The 22,941-nt window shown below is 41.2% G+C and overlaps 1 protein-coding gene across 1 annotated transcript in view; it reads left to right on the top strand.

Annotated features, from left to right (window-relative positions):
* Positions 1–22,941, top strand: part of CACNA1D (calcium channel, voltage-dependent, L type, alpha 1D subunit) — a 228,120-nt gene that overhangs the window by 112,742 nt on the left and 92,437 nt on the right. The window contains exons 27-30 of the mRNA XM_015418841.1: positions 6,115–6,273; positions 7,707–7,817; positions 9,989–10,018; positions 12,010–12,093. Coding sequence (XP_015274327.1) covers positions 6,115–6,273; positions 7,707–7,817; positions 9,989–10,018; positions 12,010–12,093 — 384 coding nt within the window. The remainder of the gene's footprint in view (positions 1–6,114; positions 6,274–7,706; positions 7,818–9,988; positions 10,019–12,009; positions 12,094–22,941) is intronic.

The raw sequence follows: 22,941 nt of genomic DNA, 5'->3' as shown, positions 1-22,941 counted from the left end.
TCCTCGGCCTGCATGCTTCTCTCCATTTAAATCCTGAGCCCTCAACCATCTCCCCCAATTGCGGCCAAACCACTCCATCCCTCAAAAGGCAGGGGTTGGCTCCCCTTGGGAGGGTCCAATCGCTGCTTGTCCCGCGCACCTCCTGTGTCAGCTTTGTAGCTTTGGCGTCAGGTGTGGATGGCACCTTGCCTGGCCTTGCCTCCCTTTGCCACCATGGAGGTGCCTCAGTCCTCCACCTCCACTGCATTCCCCCCACTTTTCCTGCAGGCTCATGGGGCCCATAGATGTGGTCCCAACCTCCAGTCATGCCCTGCCAGCCCTCCCCTTTTCCCCAACTGTCCTGCCTCCATTCCTCTGACCTCTCTGCTCCCCGGCCCAGTGTTGCCTCGCTTGCTGGCTCAGTGCCCACACTGGTCCAGCATCCAGCAGTGTGCCCAGCTTGCTCCTCCCTCAGTAAGGTGGGTGTTGCTGCCCATTTGGCGGCACTCACCATCAGGGCGACAAGGTTTGTCATCAGCTTGGGGGGACTGACAGTCGGGGCGCCAGGTCCCAGACATCCAAATTAGAGTCCATTGCTCTTAACCACTACACCAAGCTAAATGTGACATAACAACTTCAGAGAACAAGAAAACATGTATCTATGGGAAAGTCCATCTAAATAGCGTACACTGCTGCTGAAATAACTTACACTGCTGTTGAAACTGTGGAGGCCTTACTGACATTGATCACACTGGTAAATAAGTCTCTAGGATCTGTCACATGGTCTTTTCAATAAACTCCTATAACATTTGTTTTGGTGCTGTTAACCAGGTAGGCTGGCTTCAGCAGGCACTTGGTGTGAGCCATATTTGGAAATGGAAGGCCAAATTAAAGAGTAGGGTTGGCAGTGACCTGGAGGGAAAATGTCCTGCTCCTTTAATGAGCAGGTAAACCTTTTCATGGCATGGGAGGGTAAGTAACATCATCTGGTAATAGCATCCCATAAAGCCTCTATTAATAATGCAGGTCCTTTTTTTCTCCAGCTTGATGGCAACCCAGTTAAAGGATCTGGCAGGTCACTTATGTACCATCCAAATATACTTTTGGGCAACATTACATCAGTAACCATTCTGTGTAAAAAGTCTGATCATCACTGGTTGTAATAAGATTAGACCTGATATGCAGGATAGCTAGAAGAACTCCTGTAACTGTTTGCCTCACCTAGGGTTTAATTATGCAATGTATTGAATTCCCAAGCATGTGAGGGCCCAGTTCAAAGAAAGGGCTTAAATGGTCCCCCAATTTCCCAATGTGAAACAGCCCTAGGGGACCATTATTTGCCCTGTTGGGAAACCTTGAGTGTATCCCATGAGTACATGTATAGCACATCAGTACACTGAGCATGGAACTTCCAAAAGACATATGGTTGACTGCATCCAGAGAGGACACGAGAACAATAAGAACATATGAAGAGCCCTGCTGGATCAGACCAATAGTCCATCTAGTTCAGCATTCTGTCTCACACAGTGGCCAGCCAGTTCCTCTGGAGAGCCAGCAACAGGGCATAGACGCCAAGGCCTTCTCCTGATGTTGCCTCCTGGCTCTGGGATTCAGAGGATTAGTGCCTCTGAATGTGGAGGTTCCCCTCTGTCACAGGGGCTAGTAGCCATTGACAGACTTATCTTCCATGGATCTATCTAATCACCATTTAAAGCTGTTTATTCCTATGGCCATCACTATATTCTCTGGCAGCAAATGCCACATTTTAATCACACTGTGTAAAGTAGTATTTCCTTTTGTCTGTCCTGAAACTACTTCTCATCAGTTTCATTGAATACCATCAAGTTCTAGTATTTTGGGTGAGGGAGAAAATTTTCTCTTTCTCAGCTCTCTCAATTGCATGCATAATTTTATAAACCTCTATCATGTCCCCCCTTAGTTTCTTTTCTAAACAGAAAAGTCCCACATTCTTCAGCTTTTCCTCATAGGGAAGGTGCTCCAACCCCCTAATCATCTTGGTTGCCCTCCTCTGTACTTTTTCCAGCTCCGCAATATCCTTTTTGAGATACAGGGACCAGAACTGTACACAGTATTCCAAATGTGGCCACGCCATAGATCTATACAGGGGCATTACAATATCAGCCGTTTTACTCTCAATCCCTTTCCTAATAATCCATAACATAGTATTTGCCTATTTCACGGCTGCAGCACACTGGATTGACATTTTCATTGAGTTATCCACTACAACCCCAAGATATTTTTCCCTCTTAGTCTCAGCAAGTTCAGACCTCATTAGCCTATACTAATGATCCCTGCAGGATCTCATGCAATTCCGCAGGGCCTGTAAGGCAGAGATGTTCCACCAGGGGTTTGGTTGAGGGCAGTGATGGCTTATATCATGGCTGGCACCCTTCCTGGATCTATGTCCCCTGAAAGATCTAATCCCTCTCCCATACCCATGAGGCACCCACAGGCCAGAAATGGGAGGGAACCACAAAATTTCACCACTTGATTTTAATTAATGAATTATATGTTTTTGATAATGGCTTTTATGGCTTCTATTGTTTTAAAATCTGTACATCACCTAGAGCCCCACAATCATGGGGATTAGGCAATCCAAAAATGTAATTAAATAAATACATAAATACTTGAAGTTGGGATTTTTTTGTCCCAGTGTGCATTACTTTACATCTACCAACACTGAACTTCATTTGCCATATTGTTGCCCATTCACCCAGTTTGTGGAGGTCCTCTTGGAGCTCTTCACAGTCAGCCTTGGTTTTCACTATCCTGATTTTTTGGGGGGGGCCCTGTAGGGGATTTTTTAATTTGCATTTTCTAAAAACTACAACGAAATTTAGGGAAGGGTCTACAAACTATGGGAGAAAGTAAAGAAAAGCCACTAAAAATCCAAGAGATGGTGATCATATATCATGCTTATAAAGTTAGCTTCAGCTTAAAGTTCGATTAAAGTTCATTGACTGTGGTCAATAATAGTCTTCATCCTGTCATCGAAACAATCTATAACTCCTGCACATTTGACTTAATAAAGAACAATATAGGAAATAGTTACCATAATACTCATATAACTTTCTAGAAACATTAACAACTCAGTATCTATCCTTTTTCTTTCTCAACTGATAAGCTCTTTTTGGGGCTGCTGCCCCAAGATTCGAATGTGAGTCCTCGTCAGAAGATGCCACTTCTCCATCTTTGTCACTCTCCTTGGTACTTTCATCTTTCTCTTTATCTTCTTCACCTGCTGGACGGTTATGATGCTGCAAAAACTCCAATGCCTTTTCCGCTGTGTCAATTTTTTTCTTTCTTGTCCTTAAATTTGAAGTTTATGACTTCAGGCACATTCCATCTGTAGGTTATGTTATTCTTCTGTAGAAATAGTACCAAGTCTCTGTATTTCTTTCTTATTTCAAATGGAATGTCTTTCATAATTTTAATTTCTTTGTCCTTAATCTTCAAGGTAGTTCCACTTGTAGCTTTGAGTATTTGATCTGTCACTTGTCTTCTGGAGAATCTCACCATCACTTCCCTGGGCAGATTATTCCTTCTTGTAAATTCAGAAAACGACCTATAGATCGTATCTATTTCGCTTTGTAATACTTCCGCTTTAATGTCTGCTACCGGGGCAATAGCCTCCCATATCATCTGCTTTAGATCCTCCCCTTTCTCTTGGGGGACTCCTTGAAATCTTAGGACATAGCTTGCTCTTTCAATTTGCAGCTGCAACAAGTGAGACTCGTCAACTAGTCTCTTTTTCCCCATTACCTGCAGTTGTTTTTTTAGCTTCTTAGTACTGGCTTCCACTTCTTTAAGCTCTTGTTCGGATGTTTCCATTTTTTTCACAGTCTCATTAAGTTGAGTTTGTTGTGCATCCAGCTTTTGGTGCAATGCTGTGACTTGTTCCAGCAGGGGTTGCAATGACTCAGTCAGCATCCTGTGGAGATCTGCAGTTGTGTCCTGTTTAGGGACAGAACTCGCTGGGCTGGCACTTCCGGGAGGAGGTCTCAGTTTCGACTGCTGATCTTTGTCCTCCTTCTTAAGAGGCGCCATGTTTGAGATTGTTTACTTTTCTTTAAAGTTATCAAAGTCTCTAGAAACCTTCAAAAAGTTGGGTAAGTTCTTATATGTCCTTTATTTCAGTCCACCTTATTTTTCTAGCCCCCCCCCTGTTTTGCTGCCAAAAGTTCATTTGTTTTCTTATCAGGAGGAGTTCCCTCCCACCCCTCCACTTCTAAGGGGGAGGCTTTCAGCTAGTTTTCAGGCATTTTCGCTTAGACTTTTGACTCACAGTTCAATGATGGGGTCACTTTAGCATAAAATTCCGCTAGATCACCAAGTGCTTGTTCCGGTGTGCTGCTCTTTGTCCCATTCAGGAACTCTGTGGGGGGACCTTCGGGGCACCAGAATGCCTCGATCCACTGGCTGCCTGCCAGGGGGAGAAGCAAACTTAATCCCCATAGCTAGGAGCTTATTCGCAGAGCTCCTGGGGAGTGCATACGATCGTGCCCCCTCCCTACCGCGAGTTCACAGTCCACTTCCTTGGGAGTGCCCAAGGACCATGGCTGCCATCAGACGCACCAAAACCAGAAGCACTATCCTGAATTTTTGTGTCATCTGCAAATTTGGCCACTACACTACTCACCCCCAGTTCCAGATCATTGACGAATAAATTAAATAGTACTAGCCCCAATACTGACCCTTGTGGGGACCCCACTGCTTACTTCCCTCCATTGTGAGAACTATCCATTTATTCCTACTCTTCGCTTCTTGTCATTTAATCAGTTTTTAATCCATAAGAGAACCCATCCTCTTATCCCATGACTGCTAAGTTTACTCAGGAGTCTTTGGTGAGGTATCTTGACAAAAGCCTTTTGAAAGTCCAGGTATATATAATGTCTGTAGGGTCACAATTGTCTATATGTTTGCTGTCTTTCTCAGAGAACTCCAAAAGGTTGGTGAGGCAGGCCTTCCCTTTTGCAGAAGTCATGCTGATTTTCTCTCAGCACGCTTTGTCCCTCTAAGTGCCTAACAATTGTATCTTTGATTACAGTTTCTGCTAATTTGCCTGGGATAGACATTAGGCTAACTGGACTGTTGTTTCCTAGTTCCCCTCTGGATCCCTTTTTAAAAATTGGTGTTACATTTGTTACTCAGCAGTCTTCCGGCACAGCTGAATTCAGTGATAGGTTATGTATACGGTTTAGTAGATCAACGATCTCACACCTGAGTTCCTTAGGTGTATGCCATCAGGACTTGGAGACTAATCATTTTTTAATTTCCCCAGTAGATCTAGAATTTCATCTCTGGTCACCTCAATTTGGCTCAGTTCTTCATACTCTCTTCCTGAAAATAGGGGCTGTGGCATAAGTATGTGCCCCACACTTTCCAGTGATTGATACAGTTAGGCCCAAAGGTCCAAACCAGACATGGTGCTAGTAGTCCTGTGAATGAAGATACCAAGGTGCCCCCCATCTCTTAATTATAGGTACATGTGCCCCGTATTTGGATCAAGACTGCAGTGTATGGGAAAGGGCTTAAGCCTTCCCTCCCATGCCATTTTCCCAACCTGAAACAGCTTTGCAAGCCACTCATTGCCTGTTAGGGCTGACACAGAGGGACACATTAGTATGCAAATTATAAAAAGAAGCAGAAAAAGTTGCCTCCTCTTTGTCTATTTTAGTAGACAAATAGGAGTAAATTTGTAAATTATTATTCAACCATTGCCTTCAGTCACAAGGAAAGATGGGGTATAAATATTTTTAATAAAATAATTAAAGTGTTCTATGAAGGGCCAAGAACTAGTTTGCTAACCTTTGGTTTACTGGAGATTATGGCCATTATCATAAGTCACGGAAAAACTAGTTATTAAACCTTCCTTTACATCAGAGGCTAACAGTTAATGGTCACATTGTAGATGCTTGGACCTTTTGAACTGCTTTCTCTCTTAAAGAAGAAAATTGGAAGCACATGTGCACATGTGAGGCATTGTGGACACATTAGAGCTATCATCAAGTCTTGATTTATTAAAATGCAAAGCTTGTTTTGACTTGATAGTCATTTCCCATCCTGCACTGCCACTGTCACTGTTGTAGTTGATATTTCTGTGTTTTTTTACAGCGTCAGTGTGTAGAATATGCTTTGAAAGCACGACCTTTGCGTAGATACATTCCAAAAAATCCTTACCAGTACAAATTCTGGTATGTGGTAAACTCTACTGGGTTTGAGTACATCATGTTTGTTCTCATCATGCTGAATACACTTTGCTTGGCTATGCAGGTAGGAATGAAACGATATTCCAGTTCTTTATTAACACATTCCACAAGGAAATCTGATGTGGACAAATGCTAGAACAGTATACTCTAGGTTTGTATAATTAAGGGCGGGGGAGTTACCTGAGAGTTCAGTTTATTTAGAATTGGGCCTTTAGTCTGATTTCCATAATGTATATTTGAGAATAATTTCAGAGGTAATCATGCTGTTGCAAAATTTAATAGAGGTTCAGTGGCACTTTCAAGACTAATGAAATGTATTCCAACATAAGTTCTTGTGAGTCACATCATGGGCTCACTTCCTTAGCTTTGTTTTTGAGAGTTGTTTTTATGACTCAGTTTTCTTAAGAAGTCTTAAGGAAAGTACGGAAAAGACATTGTTAAATACATGAAATTATGAAAGACACTTGACCTGGTAGTTTTATAGAGTGTATTTTTATTGCAAGCAATGATAGTTTCTTATGAAACACTTTTCAGTGTTATGGTGATTGTGGTTTTCAACGTAAGTTTTTTGCGCAGCTGTTCAGAGTGACTTAGTTTGAGAGGAGCCTGTGAACAAAACCCACCAAATTTCTGGCTGTACTTTCTGGCTGTCCCTCACTCCTCTTTCAGATTTTGCTATTTGTCTGTACGTGAGGATTCTGGGACAAAATTAGTGAGACAAAAAGAGTCTTTTTAGCACTCTTGTGTGTAACTAGTTTACTGTAGAATTATGTCTTTCTTACCCATGGATAAAAGATATGGGAGGTTGTTCTCTTCCCTAGAGTGAATGTATGTTACAGTCTTAACAATGCATCACAGATAACTCAGATTAAAGCGAAACATGCAGAACTAATATTTGATTAAGGGTCAAAACAGTGTCCCTAGTCATGGAAAGTGATAGTTTACTGCAGCGTTGCCCCTAAATCTACAGGTTTTCACTTAGCTTGTTCTGTTTAAGTTATGCTGAATCAAACAGGAACATAGCAAGCCAGCCATCTCCTCTCATTACTGATGAACTCAGGGGTGGTCTTATTAATTCTGGGACCCTGGGGAAAAGTCCAGGATGGAGGCCCAGAATGGCTGCAACCCACTCCCGAGGAAGGAGTGACCCACTCCCCTTGCGAGGCAGGTGGAAGCCACTGCTGCAGCCAGAAGGCAGCTGCCTGAGAAAGGGCAAACAAGGCAGTGCAAACAGTGGCACGAAGGTGCTCTTCTTTTTCCCCTTCCTTTGAGGGGGTGGGGTCATGGACAGTTGCTCCTTCAAGTTCAGGTCCTGGAGCAGCCACCTCTGTTAACTATTGGCTAAGATTGTCGTTGGATGAATTCCTTCTGGAGACAGTGCAGTTTCTAAACTTCTCCCTATCATGCCAAGAGTAGTTCAAGATAATGGGTGTTACGCTGCTCATTTTGGATTCCCCACAAATGTTTTTTAATGTCTTTCTTGTGTTTCATTTGCAGCATTATGGGCAATCAAAACTTTTTAATGATGCAATGGATGTTCTGAATATGGTTTTTACTGCAGTGTTTACTATTGAAATGGTTCTGAAACTCATTGCTTTTAAACCCAAGGTAAGTTATTCTGCATGGTTTAGTTAAATAGCCTATGGATCAGTTCTTTTTAAAAAGCACATATTTCCAGCAAGCTACGTGAGTGTCAAATAAGTGTTTGCATGCTTTTTGTGGTAATGTATCAAAGACATCTTGACAGAAGTGTTAAATCTGATAACACTGTGCAGGCATTTACAGGAAATGAGATACAGAAATGTTTTAAAAATTATTGCTGAATACTGGGGAGGCCAGGAATATATATTAAGGTCATAAAACCACCCCTTTCTAGATAACTCTGACGCTAAAACTTTTGCTCTTCAGTATTTGATTACTAGTTCTAAATTGTTTTTTAAAAGGTTCATCTAAGACTAGTTGTGCCAGCAAATAAATGCAGAGAAGGATCAGATGTTGCCTCTCTGGAGGCGCAAGGACATCTTTCTGCAGACTCCTGCATTGGATCCACCCTCCTGCATTGGATCCACCCCACTATGAAATTAATTGTAATTTTAAAGGAGCAGACAGGTTTGAGCAATCATGAACATAAATCTGAATAATTAAAAAACTATTTTTTCAAAAAAAATCCCATTTTTAAATTAAACCTGGAACTTGAATTTAAGTAAATTAATTATATCATTTTAATACATCATCTAATTACAGCCTTTGTCACATGGGTGGTCTTGTAGTATTACTGCCCTTTGAAACCAAAGGTCTTTAAACTACCTTTCCACTCAGAGCAGTAATCTGCTACAATGGCACTAATCTTCTAGAAGCAGGACATTCTGCTATTGGTCCAAAGGTCCCACTGTCACATAGTGCAATCCTAAGCAGTTACACTCTTCTAAGTCCATTGAAGTCAGTGTGCTTAGAAAGGTGTCATTCTGTTTAGGATTGCACTGGCATCCTGTGAAAGGCTGATGCCAAAGAAGGTGATAAGAAAAGAGAACTATTTTAGATTGTCTGTATGATGCCTGTGTGAATCTCTAGAACACACAGAAGGGGCTTCAGTTTGCAGATCATAGCAGTGAATGTCAGATTTCTAACTGGGTGTCAGGAAATTCCTTAATGAATCAAACTATTGTTTTAAAATTACGTTCACATTTATAAAAGAAATGGTTTGGATAACCATTGCACAGAAGAAATATTTACAGTCAATAGTTTATAGACTAGGCGTTGGGTCCTACCAGCTTCTCTACTAGCAAAAGAGGTAAGAGCCTTTAACGCTCCCAAAAGGCTGTCCCAAGGGTTATTATTATTTGTTCTCACTGAGACTGAAGGCAGGTTACAAAATATGGAAAGCAATTCAGATTAAGGGGCTTCACTTAAACGCAGTAGGACTGGGATTAAAGAACCAGAAAACAATGCAAATAAAAAGTTGTTTAAGGCAACACAAAATGTCTGAGTCATGACATCCCATAACAAAGAAAGGGTGTTAGAAACTGGAGAATATTGCAGTAAAGAAAGGGAGGTGATATATACAATAATGATCACAATAGGCTACAATACTGTCCCTTATAGAAGCAACCTGCTGAGCTGTTGAATTATATTATGGTTCTTGAAAAGTACTGAGAAACGTTGCGTGATTTCAGCAAAGTACTTTTATTAGGATAGAACAAGACAAAGAACTGCCGGCTCGCAGGCCGGTATATATGCCCAGAAAACCCACCACCAAAACACACCCTCTACTTCCTATAGGCTATTTACAGTAGCCGAGAGTCCCATAGGCTCTCGGCTGCGGACCTGGCCCTCTGATAGGTGCGGGCTAGGATCCGCTTGGCTATTGTTCTCCCTGAGCGAAGCTTCAGGGCTTTGCTTGACCGCATGGCCCAACGGTCGCGCATGTGGTAATGGCGGAGTACATTACAGTTCTGATCCCTTTATTTTAAAAAAATGTCCTCTTGAACATTTCTGTTTTGCACATTCTGCAAAATGACAGAAGGTGGTAAGACCCAAATGGACAAAAGCAACATAAGACAGGGGCTGCAGTTGGGGTGTGTGTGTGAAATTGGGCAAAAAAACTGGTAGGAGCCAACTCAAAAGCTGTGTTGTTGTTTTTCCTGTGCAGACCATTATTTTTATAAGAGTAAACTGTGCCAACATCTGCTTGGCAAACATACTTTAATGTCACCTAAAGCATAAAACAGACTTGTATCAGAATAATGACAGAATTATTTTCCCTTGCCATTTTATGTCAGATTTGTGTGCCAAAAAAGAAAAGAATGCTAGTAAGTTGTTTGATTTGGGGGTTGTTGCAGTGATGAAGACTGTGAAGTGTGCGTTGCAGGTTTACTTGCTGTGACTTGTCCATATATTGCATTCTCCCTTTCCCAGAATCATCTTTATTTCCTCTTACTTGGTGTTTTTATTTACGTTTGCTTGCTTTGGCTTTATACATTACTAGGAACAATATTTGGACATACTGATAGAACAGGCTTGCCTTATGGATTCATTGTGCCATATTATTTGAATATTCCACACATCTGTTATTATCCCATAGGAGTTTATTCTTACAATTTTTTTCCACTTCCAAAGATGGGCGGACCATTACAGTACTGTGTTGGTTCAGTTCAGTGGCCTATCCTGTGGTAGAGTAGAGTTCCCACCAAGACTTCTTCGTGGGTGTCCGTTTCTTGTATAAAGTAATTATATACTTTAAAATATATAATTATTTATGTATTACAGAAGATCTTCTTAGGGGAGGGGGGAGGAAATGAAGATGAGCTTTTCTGGCTCCTCTCTTCATGGACGAACCATTCTTGGAAGGGACAATATGATACTCTGTCCTCCAGAAATTCTGACGAATGAATAATATTTTAAGAATCTCACTTTGTGCAAACATTGGCAAAACTAGTGGTCTCTGTCCTTTTGTGATGTCGGAACTGCAGTATTCTTAGTAGCTGCAGTTTCTTAGTAGTTGAGATCTCACGGAGAGAGAGGTATGCTTAAATGTTACTTTCCAATTTTTGTTCCACCCTTTCTCCAGTGAGCCCCTGACAGCATTCCCAGTGCTTTCCTCCCCTTTCTCCATCACTACAACTTTGTGTGTAGATTAGGCTCAGGGGCACTTCTTAAACTTAATGGCTGAGCAGTAATCCTAGTCCAACCACTCCACCAAACTGGCTCCCCTGGACTGTGCTAATGAAACAACTTTGGGTGGATGTGCAATTTGTATTTTCATTTCGTTTTTATATTTGGTGTGGTTTCAAGCCACTTTTGAGCTCCACTGCCGTAGTTGTCACAGTGTCTGCTCCTTCTCCTGATGCCATCTGCTTTTAAGAAAGGGCATCAGGTAGTGGAGCTGCCATCACAGTTGCACTCATCTATTGAACTGAACACCTAAAGTGTTCCTGTGTTACATTAGGTATGTCCTGGTGGACGTTTCCCCTTCACTGTCAGTCACTGTAAATAGGAAGCAGAGCAAAGTATCATCAAGAAATACCATCTAATTCAGAGAGTTACATTTTGGGGATTTTTTTAAATTTGAGGGTTTTTTCCACAGCTGAATTCCTATCGAAGGATAGGAAGGCTCAGACTTCATATATGGCAGTAGTTCTTTCCAAAATGATAATATGTCAAGGTATTAAATGACATTCTGTACAGAGATCTGTGAGAAGCACCCTTGTCTAAGAAGTGGCAAGGATTATCCTCATAACTTTGGGCATTGTAAGAACCGCGCTAACTTGTAGGTCCCCAGCTTCCTCACTAGAGCAGCATTTATTCATTTACTTCATTTTTACATATTTCTCTCCAATGGGGGCCAAAGTGGCTTACAACTTTCTCCTCCCCTCCATTTTTTCCTCACAACAACCCTGCGAGGTAGGTTAGGCCAAGAGTGTGTGATTGGCCCAAGATCACCCCACAAGCTTCCACCTCAGAGTGGGGATTTAAATCTGCATCTCTCAGATCCTAGTCTGATACTCTAACCACCACACCATGCTGGCCGTCGATGTGTAGGCATCTCCTGGCCAAACCTATTCAGACGGTCATTGCCCAGTGCTCTTCTCAGGGTCCTGTTGGCTCATGGTGGTAAAATAATGACCCACGTGAGCCTTTCTTTCAGTATTTCAATATTGTTTGTTTGCCGTTCCTGCTTATTACACCACTAATTTTTGTTTTGAAGTAATTTCTGTTTATGAAAGAACTAAACAGAAGTATGCAATTGTTTTGACATTTCATGTGTAATCACAAACGTTTGCACCCTGCCTGCTCTGTTCAGGGCTATTTTAGTGATGCCTGGAACTCGTTTGACTCCCTCGTCGTTCTTGGCAGCATAGTAGACATCGTTCTCAGTGAAGCTGATGTGAGTATATACCCCAGCCAGACTCCCCTAGTCCTACTTCTCTTTCTCTGTCTCTTTACTTATTTCTGTTATCTGGACAAGTCACAGAACATGATATGTTTCTACACCCTGTACACAGGCCGGTCATAGTTAGATTACAGTGCATTGGGAACACAGCTGGTCATTTTTCATTTCCCATTTTTCTCAGACTTGAGGTGGAAATATGCAATACTGGTACATTGCAGAAGCTTAGATTGTGTTTCTGTGTGATAACACTGTCCCTTTTCTTCTCTTCCTTTTTTTTTTTGTTTCTGTTTTCTCGTGCTACTGAATGCTTGTCCTAACAGCACTATTTCACTGATGCATGGAACACTTTTGATGCCTTAATTGTTGTTGGTAGCGTCGTTGATATTGCTATAACAGAAGTTAATGTAAGTAACCTCTGTTCACCCCACTACAAAGTAATTCTTACCATCTAGCACTAGAGTAGAATAGAAGAGTAGAATAGAATTAATGGATCATAAACCCCTGTCCACCTTTCCCCCCCCCCAGAAACAAACTGTTTTATTTTGTATTAAAACTGTGATTGTATCATCCACATGGTGATGTCTAGAAATGGATATACAAACTCTAAACAGTCTAAAGCAAATTCAAACACCCCATACAAATATCCTATTAGCTCAGACTTTTGACTCACCAAATCAAATGCAGCCAACCAGCTATATATGACAGCTCATTAAAGGCTCACTAAGCTTGCTATCTGCCTTAGTCTACGGGGGAAAATAGAAAGGGGGCTTAACAGGAACCTGTTAGACCAAAAAGAGATGGTCGATGGGCTGCAATCAATTCGATGAATCACAAATTGCACAAGACCAATTTAATCTCTGTAACTTCTGAAAAGTTGGCTTATTTGGGTCATATCTTTGGTGCATGGTCTCTGATTCCGAAATCCCTAAACCTGTACTTATATGCTGTTCAAGAGATGTTGCTCAGCTTTTAGAACAGCCATTTCCTTCCCCATGTCCTTCTCCCCTCTCAGAACAAACAGTATCCAGTAAGGAAACATATGGTCCTCTTCATTCCTGTGATGCTGGAGAACTCCAGGACAGAGTCCAGACAGCTTCTACATTAGCTTTTACTTCATTACTTGGTCACATCCACCAGTAAACTCTCTTCTGTTTCTTTCTTGAGAGTAATGCCCACAGAGTTGCTGAAGTGCTATATGCTAGGAAATTTCACATCAGATTAATATCACAGCTTCCATATAACACCGTATGGATGTACCAGTCCCCAAGGTATGCACTTGGATGGATTAAAGGATGATTGCTGCTCTTTTCATTTCGTGGTGTTATGCCAAGCAATATATGGCATGAGAAGTGTTGGATTGGATCCTGGTCAGCAGAAGAGCCAAAAATGGGAACTTGAACGTCTTAAGTGATGAATTACATGTCATGTTTTTCAGTCAAATTATATCTTTCAAAATTCATTTTCATATGACATGCCCAACTTATTTACCTATAAACCCCATTCTTTGGCTTTTTGCGTGGTCCTGTGCGTAAGGAAATGAGTTGCATGTTTGTTTAAGTGAGACATTTTTGTGGGTATATCCACATGTAAGGCCCAGAAAATTTCAGTAGTAAATTTGTCGCTCCAGGAGTGGGGGCCACAGCATCTTCCATTCATCCTTTGAAATTAGTGGCACAAATAAAATAAATAGCTCTTGTATTCTAGCTGCCTGGGATCTGCAAGTTTCTGAAAGGATTCTGCCTGACTCATCTAGAATTACTCCAGCTTTAAATCTTTATCCTGCTTGACAATATCTAGATTGAAGCTACCGATAAAATCAAGAGCTTCCTTCTGCTATGTCAAAAAGGGGGGAAATCCTTTGCCTATTATTTTTCAAACAGGATATTTTTACATTTACACCGCTTTTTCTTGGAGTATGCCATTCTGTGTAAAAAAATTTCCAAGTGCCTTTCATGCAAAACTAAACTTTTCACACAAGACTAGCTACTACTCTTAATTATTAATTTATATCCTGCATCTCTAGACTATGGAGCTCTCATCATGGGGTACAATTTTGTAAAAAAAACTGCATGGTAACACCTTTAATACTTCTTTTTCAAAAAGTGAGACCAGCATGACAGGATCATTTTATATTCCTGGTAAAGTTTATTGCACTGTGATGAAATGCAAGCCAGAAGGCTCTTGAGTTTCTTCTGAAATTTCTTTCATTCTTTGCATATCTCACATTTAGAAGAAATGTCACTCCAAGTATGAAACCAGTCTTCTAGGTGCAGCAAAATGAGGCATTCATGGTTTTTACATGTACATTGAGAGGTGCATATACACTTGTTTACCCAACAATGCTTTGCTAAAAGTAACAGTAACTAATTCAGGATACTAAATGCAGTCCTTTGTAGAAAATGTTTTGTTGTACATCTCAGCTTGTAAAACTGATTGCCGTTAAACAGAACTGACAGTTTAACCTTTGGTAACTGACACACTTGGCTTACGATGGACTTTTCACTTTTGTGTACTGATACCTTCTTTGATACACTTGATGTAAAATGGACTTCTCCCTTTTTATGCTAATAATATATATTCTATAATAACATTTTTCTTGCTAAAAATCATAATAATGGTGGCATGGAACCCTATTAGGAGATCCTAATGTAACTTTTTTAAAATTAAAGTTTAATATTTTAAACTACTTCTTTTTGCACCCTACATTTTAAAATGTCCTTACTCAAATGCACCACTTGACCTTATTTTCATTCTAACCTATGGTAGTGCCCAGGGTATTAGAACTTTTCTATGCTGAGATTTCAGCCATGCGGCATATGACACCTTGAGTCACAGACTTGCTAAATATGGGAACTGATTCATACAATGGAAGTAACAACTGAATCTTGATATACCTTAAAATCTGCTTTAGACAAAGAGCCTGGTCAGACATTGCTTTTGGAACCCAGTATGCGAGGAACTAAATCACATGTTTGTATGCACTCATGACCCATCTCCCTGCATATTTATTCTACATGTTTGTATGCACTCATGACCGATCTCCCTGCATATTTATTCTATCTTCCTTCAAGAAGCTCAGGGTAGCATATATGATCCCTGTATTTTTTAATTAAATCTTTAATAAACTAAAATAACATAACTTGCCACTGCAAAATGTAGCAACCACAACAAGAAATAATCACATCAGGGAGTGATCAGGGCAAAAATCTCCTCTACAGTTACAATCCAAATCTGAAAAAAATTGCCACAAATCAATTTTTTTATCATCACAACAACCCCATGAGTTAAGTCAGGCTTAAGTGAAAGTGACTGGAATTCAAATGTACTAAGTGAACTTTATGGCTAAATAGGGATTTGTCCCAAATTTCTTTGGGCTAAGGATAATCCTGTATCAAAAGCAGTCTGACTCAGCCACATACTATGTAATTTGTACCTGAATTTCCCCATGCATCCCTAAATTGAAATGGAAGAATAGATAATGGATTCAGGCTAAAGATGTAAAATTTCCAGAAATTTTGAAGCTCGGAAAAAAACCCAGGTTCTTTTCAGAAGAAAACAGAAATTTTCGGAAAAATTGAAAAAAATGCTACGTTAGTACTTCTTTTTTCTTTTCCAGATTGACAGTCATTCTGTTACTTTAGGAACATAAAATATGACTATGGACATTTTTCTTGGCATGAAATTATCACAACTAGCGTATTAAAAATATAGTGTATCCAAACAGTTATTTCAAACAGAATACCCACCCACATGCAAAAACAAAACTGATACCTTTTTATTTTCTTGTGACAATTGCACCTCCTAAAGGAAGAAATGCATCTTGTTTTTTCATTGGAGAGTTCAATGATTTGGAAAATATTTGAACACCTTGTCTTAAAATATTTTATTCATCATGTTAAAATAAAACGTTCCATAATAAAAAAAATTCTTTTCTTTTTTCAATTTTTCCAATTTTTCAGAATTTTTCCAGTTTTTCCAAGTTTTTTTCCGGGCCTTCACATCTCTAACTCAGGTTAAAGATCAAGATGGTATTCAAGTTGGTGAAAGATGGGACTGGGGAGAATCAGGGAGCGGTGTGGCTGTGATTAAGCCTGACAGTGTGATCCTATGCATAGTTACTGTCATTAAGTCCATTGAGTTTAGTGATCATATTGGAGTAACTCTGCATAGGATTGCAGTGTAGGGCACTCATATATGGCCATTTAATTTTTCTCTAAAATGGTGGCAGGCTTAATGATTCTGGACAAAAGTCAAGGATGGGGCCTCTATATCCCCTTTGTTCCCACCCAGCCCACTCTAACAAGAATGAAGTGCCCAGTTGTTGTAATGCGTGTCCCTTCAAAATGCACTGCAGTTTGCATTTTGACTTTCAAGTATTTCCCACCAATATTTCCTATCACCCCACCAGCCATCAGCACCCATTTCACCGTGGGGTCCTGGGCATTTGCTCTGTTGGTAAAACCACCATGGTACTCTGATGTTTCCAGTGTCTGCTGCCATCTTCAAATGTTCGCGTTATTATACAACCCTGATTGTTGGCAGTGCCAACCATAAGGCACATTCTTAGAAGTGTGTGTACCACCAGGACCATAAGCAACTTTGTGTCCAGCTGCAAAATGGCAAGCCAATAGCACTTGCTATATCAATATTATATCAAGGAACTTTGGTATTGTAGTTATTCCTTATTTATATAAATATGAAAGACATTTTGGACAGATTTATATGTGAGAGAAACAGATTTTTTATGTTGTACAGTCAAAGAAGCAGCTATATATTTAAGTGTTATTGTTGTTTATGTTGCATAGGAATACTGTTGCACTATTCCACTCATCTAGAAAAAAAAACAAAAAGAAAAAAATCATTACATTAATTTATTTCATTTTTCAAAACACCCATGGAGATTTTAAAATTAACGTGTCAGTTTGTACTGTTTGACATTTCATACTCGCTTCCAAATGTGGCATTTAGACCTCGTCCTTGATTGACATTGCAGTTACATTCTTCCCTTCCAATGGGCATTCCATGTCTTTCATTTTGACACACATAACCAAATTTGTATAGACAAGTCCTTAATAGCATTGACCTCATGGCCAGTGTTGTGCCTTAACTTGCAGTTGAAGTGAGCTGAGGATAAAAAAACCAAGGTCAATGGCTTTCCAGAAATTTTGTAGAGGGGAAACAGGCAACTACTGTGGGAAGGGGAGCCTCAAACGTCCAAGCATAACAGACAGTCAATCAATCAATCTTTATTAAAACGGTCATTGACCAGCACAGAATAAAACAGGTTCAAATACTCCAAATTTAAAAGACTATTAATAAATATAGTATTTAAAACAGAATCATAAAATTTCTATGCATGTACAAGACCAACACTGTAGCCACTAAAGTGGATCAAAAATTAGACCCCATTCTGTGTTGTTAGGGCTTATAATCCATATACTGTATCATGCTGGAACAACATATTTTTTGTGTCCTGGTTTGGGCAACTGCTTATTTTATTTAATCTATCATTAAATAATGCTGCTTTGCATGCATTTTACCTTGTTTTAATTGTTTTTATGTTCATTTTATTTTTAGAAATTTTTAAAGGCAAGTGAATATATACGGTATCAGAATTTACAAACCAAAAGGTCTGTTAAAGACCCTAACATACCTCTGTATTTTTACTCACATTTTGTCTAAAAGAAATGTCACATCACATGCAAAACCCCTAGCGATAGTCATCTAAATTGACTCATTTGAGTATAATACTCTGAACATCAAATATAGAACGATCTGAGGTCAATTGTTGGGTAGCCCAAGGGCTTCAATGGTGCTTACACCTCTATAATTAACAACCAAACTTAACTTCCATTGCAATAAATTGCTCAAAGGTTTCTGAAATGCAGAATGGGGCATAAGTAACCTTCCCTGTACAAGAATTGATTGCAGTATTTAATGTGTCATGACTGAGAAATCATTTGGATGGCTATGGCATGGTACTTTGAAAGCATGTTCACTTTTTATTTTCACTGATTTAAAGTGATGGTGGTTGTGGGAGAGAGCATATACTTTTCTTCTTTGAAGTATTGCTAAATTTTCAGAATGGCTTAGAGGGTCAGAGCCCCTTGCTGTCAGATTCAGCTCTTAGTATGGCAAGGAAAAACTGGTCGGTAAACAGCAAGAAACAGCAAGATCACACTCTTCAATTTACTATCAGACAAGCAAGGAAATTACATTAAATTTTTTATATGTGTCAAAGAGCATCCTGCTGACTTGCTGTGCCCTGGAGGTGTAGCTCTTGTCCCTGCAGTTCCATGATTGGTCACAACAAGTTAGTGATGTATAGAATAAATGGTACCTGATGTCCCTCCAATTCGCAACCCATTGTTAGATTCAGTCCTGACTCTTACTTGGTCTGCATTTTATTTCCAGCAGACTTACAGTTATATACATAAGGTTGTATCTAAACATGCTCTTCCACTGGTGTAACAGCAACAATAATGGAACAGAACTTCCACGGATGGAAGGGGATAATTTTTGCCAGTGCTTTCCTCCCATTACAGACCCTGAGGTGCCAACCTTCCTCACCCTCTTCCCCATGCCCTATGAAATTAAGAGCTTCCTTGATGCTACTCAGCACCCAGGGTGTTCCTTCCCAAATCCACCCTGCCATACATTGATAGATGTATCATCATCAATGATAGATCATCATACTTCATCAGAGCATGATGCCTCAGGGTGCCTCCCAGTTCTCTCTATCTGTCATGAACAATCCACCCTATTCCTGCCCAACTAGTATGGCCTAACCAATCTACAAATTAGTTATATACCCCCAAAACATCTTGAGGAAACATGGGGCAGGCAAAGCACCCTAAAAGGCTAATCAAAGGGTGCCCCTAAATGACCGGCTAATCACATGTGGCCTCTTGGTAGGGTCGGTGGGCAGGCAACAATGTGCAGCAAATGCCTGTGGAGAGGAGCCAGGAAGCTGCTTATATACTTCCCCAATGCATTAGCTAGGCAATTAATTGCTGAACCAGTCCTAGTCCTGTGCCTCATGTAAATCTCAGAAGTGGCTGGAAAATGGTGTCCCCAGCCATACTGGCCAGGAATGAGCTTTTTTTTTTTAGTCTCAAGTCACAGTTGTCATATGGTGACCCTGTGCAGTTTGCAAGACAGGAGATGTTCAGAGGTGGTTTGTCATTGCCTGCCTTTGTGTCGTGACCCTGGACTTCTTTGGTGGTCTCCCATCCAAATACTCCCCAGGGCCAGCCCTGCTTAGTCTCTGAGATCTGATGAGAGCAAGCTAGTCTGGGCTATCCAGGTCAGGGCAGGAATGAATTTATACATGATTAATTAGGGCACATAACCCATGGGTATTTAGGAAGAATGGAAACTGAACCCTCCGTGTCTGTTTTATCATCAATTTAACTAATAATCACTTTATAATTTCACTAATACAGTATTAGTTTCATTTGCATCAGTGAAAATATTAGTTTCATTTGCCAAAAAAAAGTTTTAGTTTCATTTGCATCAGTGAAAGACTATGATCAGTTTCTAGATTATTTCTGCAGAAATTACAGCTTTGTTTTTCCCTTACTGGCATGAGATAACAGTGATGAACTATGACTGTATTATATGAAACAGGACAATGGGCATGACTCACTGTGATGGGTCCAGCATCCCGTATCACACAATAGTAAACCAGTTGCCCCAGAGGGGTATAAATGCCAAGGCCTTCTCCTGACATTGTCTCCTAGCAATGGTATTCAGAGGCTTATTGCCTCTGAATGTGGAGGTCCCGTTTTATCAGTATCGGTAGTCAGCACTGATAGACCTATCCTCCGTGACTTCGTCAAATATCTTTTAAAAGAAATCTATGCTAGTGGCCTTCACTGGCAGTGAAACCCACAATTTAAATAAGCATTAAATAAAGACTGTTGAGTGATGGAATACTCCTTTTTGTTTGACTTCTATGGCCCATCAGCTTTGTTAGATGCCCCCAAATTCTAGTATTAGAATCAGAGGGAGAAAAAGTTGTCTGTCCAGTTTCTCAACCCTGTGCATTATTTCATAATCCCCCCCCCCCGGGCAGTTATCTGTTTTTCTAAACTGAAAAGCCCCAGTCTCCTGACACCTTCCTCTTTTTCTTTCGTAATAACCTTTGAGCTCCACCACTCCACTTTAAACTATCAAAAAGCATGATTATCTACTGTGTAGTATCCATCAAGATCAGACTTGATGCTGCTAGCTCTGGATGCTCTGGGCCAGGGGTGTCAAACCTACGGCCCATGGGGGCAGAACCGGCCTGCCCTGCCCAGGGCTTTAATCTGGCCCGCAGCTCTCTTCCTCCCCCCTCCCTTGCCCGTCCTCACTGCTGCTGAGTTCAAGGAGCTGAGGATGTGGCTGCCGAACTTCCCAGCTTGACTGGCCTCATCTTTGCCCACTTCTCCTGTGCTCAGCCAGGCTCTACCTCTGGCGGGAAGCTGCTCTGGGCCCATGTCTTCTTCCCCTGCAGCCACCCATTTCCTGTACCAGGAAAAGTCTGCATACGGCAGCAAGAGACCTCCCCACCGCATGCAGATCCTGAGGCCAGCTTCTCCTGGCTGGCATTTTAAATTGCCGGGCAGGAGAAGCCTCCCAGCTGGGTCTGCATGTGGCGGGGAGAGACCTTTTTGTCACACACCATTCCTAGGGCCAGCTCAGTGTGTGTGGGTGAGACTGAGGGAGCAGGCAAGAGAGAAGCTCCCAGGGCTGGAGAAGGGGAAAGAGGGTAGGCTAGAGTAGGACGGGGGAGGATTAAAACCCACGAAGGGGAAAGGGTACAAGCTTCAGGATGATGGAGGATGGCTTTTCCAGTTACAGCCGCCTCTGTGACACCTCCTTGCTCCTGCAGTTCTGCAACGGTAAGGAGAGCAAAGTCAGTCCCTTCGCCAGCCTAACCATTGAGAGTTGAGTGAGGTGCCTTTGCAACTCTTAGCTGGCGGCTTGTTTGCAAGTAAGGTGCGTGTGCAGTGCCAAGCTGGCAAGCTGGCAAGGAAGAAGCTTTCTCCAGTAATTAAGGCTCTGAACCTCAAGGCTTAGAGAAAGAAGAAAGGAGGGGGAGTTCTCTTTGCTGACAGCAAGGGGGGGGGCTGCTGTTCCAGCGACCTGTGGGTGTAAGCTGATATACTGCTGTGGATAACTTCTCTCCCTCCTCTTGCCTCTGGTTTGCAGGAGTGAATGCACAGACCACAGACATGTGTAGTAAAAGATAAATTCTGCTTGCACTAAGAGTGGAAAGGACAGTGAAAACTTACTCAGCTGTCTTGTGTACATGGAGTGAGCAAATGCTATTTTCTGAGTTGGAATGTAGAGGCCACCACTGCTAGGTTTGCTCAAAACCTGGGTTTTATCATTTTTATAGGTGTTTTGGTTTTGAATGAGGGGAGAAAAAGAAACCTTGCACTGGCCATTTCTCAGGAATGTGGATTTGTGAACAGGTTTTTTGATATGGATATCTGATGTTTATTGTACTTCTGGTGTTGTTTCTGACAGAGCATAGTGTGGAAGGTTTATGGTTCCTAAGGAGGCTATTTTTAAAGTAAACCAAAAGTCTGTTTGGAAATGGATGGAAGAACTGCCTTTTTCTTAGGAAAAATTTAATTGCCTCTGATGAAAGGGAGGGGCAGCCCTTCTCCCCCAGCCTAACCTACCTCACTGGGTTGTTAGAAGGAAATTGAGGAAGGGAATAGGAATGGTGTAGGAAGAGCCCCCCTCCATTTGATCCTCACAACAACAGCTCTGTGAGGTAGGTTAGGCTGAGAGTGTGTGATCAGCCCAAGCAAGCTACCATGGCAGAGTGGGAATATCCCACCTCTGTGACAACTATTAGGACACCAGATCCTAATAGACACTACTCTGGCTCTCTTAAGTCACTGCTTCCTTCTCCCCTTTATCTACTGTGGTTTATTATGAGAAAATCTTCAACCTGAGACCCTGGAGAGCCACTGCCACTCTGAGTAGACTGGGGGGGGGGAACTTGGAATGTCCAGCCATTTGAAAGAGTTTGCTCCCAACTCCAGACATACTCAAGATTTGCTACAATACGGACATTGCCTCCAAATTTTGATGCAATAGTTCAAAGCAAGAGGTGTCAGTTATCAAAGACTGTTAAATCAACAAAATATTGCAGGAGTTTTAATATTTTAAGCGTGTCTGTATTTTAAGTTAAAAATAATATGTTTAATTGTGTTTGTTTCTGTTCCTTATGAAGTTTATTTCTCTGCTACCTGGCATTATATTCTATGACACACATGTCAGATCTGGCCCTCGTAACAAATGAGTTTGACACCCCTGATCTAGGCTAATACTGTATTACTGGTTGCATTGAAGTTTTTCTATCATCTGGAAAGATCCTTTCTGCCACATTTAAAGATTAGCTATGTAAGCATGTACGTACTAGCATGGCAAGTTGATATGTTCACTCTGTAAGAGGAATTTTCCTGTGCAGCTGTAGGCATTTTGATGTCTTGATGCCACCCACCAGGTGCAAATGCCTATACAGGGAGGAATCTGTGAAGGACATGAGAGTCCTGTTTCCCACGTAGCTCAAGTACACAAGCATTCATCGCTGTAGACTATGGGGGCTGGTAGGCCTACAAATACCTCCCATATCCCCATCCAACCCTTCTAACTCTGCTCAGTTGAAGAACATAAACTTAAAGCTCCATGCTTACTAACTTTGACTAAGTAGGTTGGATGTGGATGTGAGAAGCACACATAAGCTTCCGATTCCTCAGTACAGCCTGATTTCAGGCCTTCGTGTATGTAGCACGAAGGCAAAACAAGGGCTCAGTTTATGCCCTGTGGGACCCCTCA

The sequence above is a fragment of the Gekko japonicus genome, unplaced genomic scaffold (genome assembly GCF_001447785.1).
Source record: "Gekko japonicus isolate JY-2015 unplaced genomic scaffold, Gekko_japonicus_V1.1 scaffold1549, whole genome shotgun sequence".
NCBI classification, from domain to species: Eukaryota; Metazoa; Chordata; class Lepidosauria; order Squamata; family Gekkonidae; genus Gekko; species Gekko japonicus.
The sequence above is the reverse complement of the archived record's forward strand: the minus strand, read 5'-3'. Positions and strand labels throughout refer to the sequence as shown.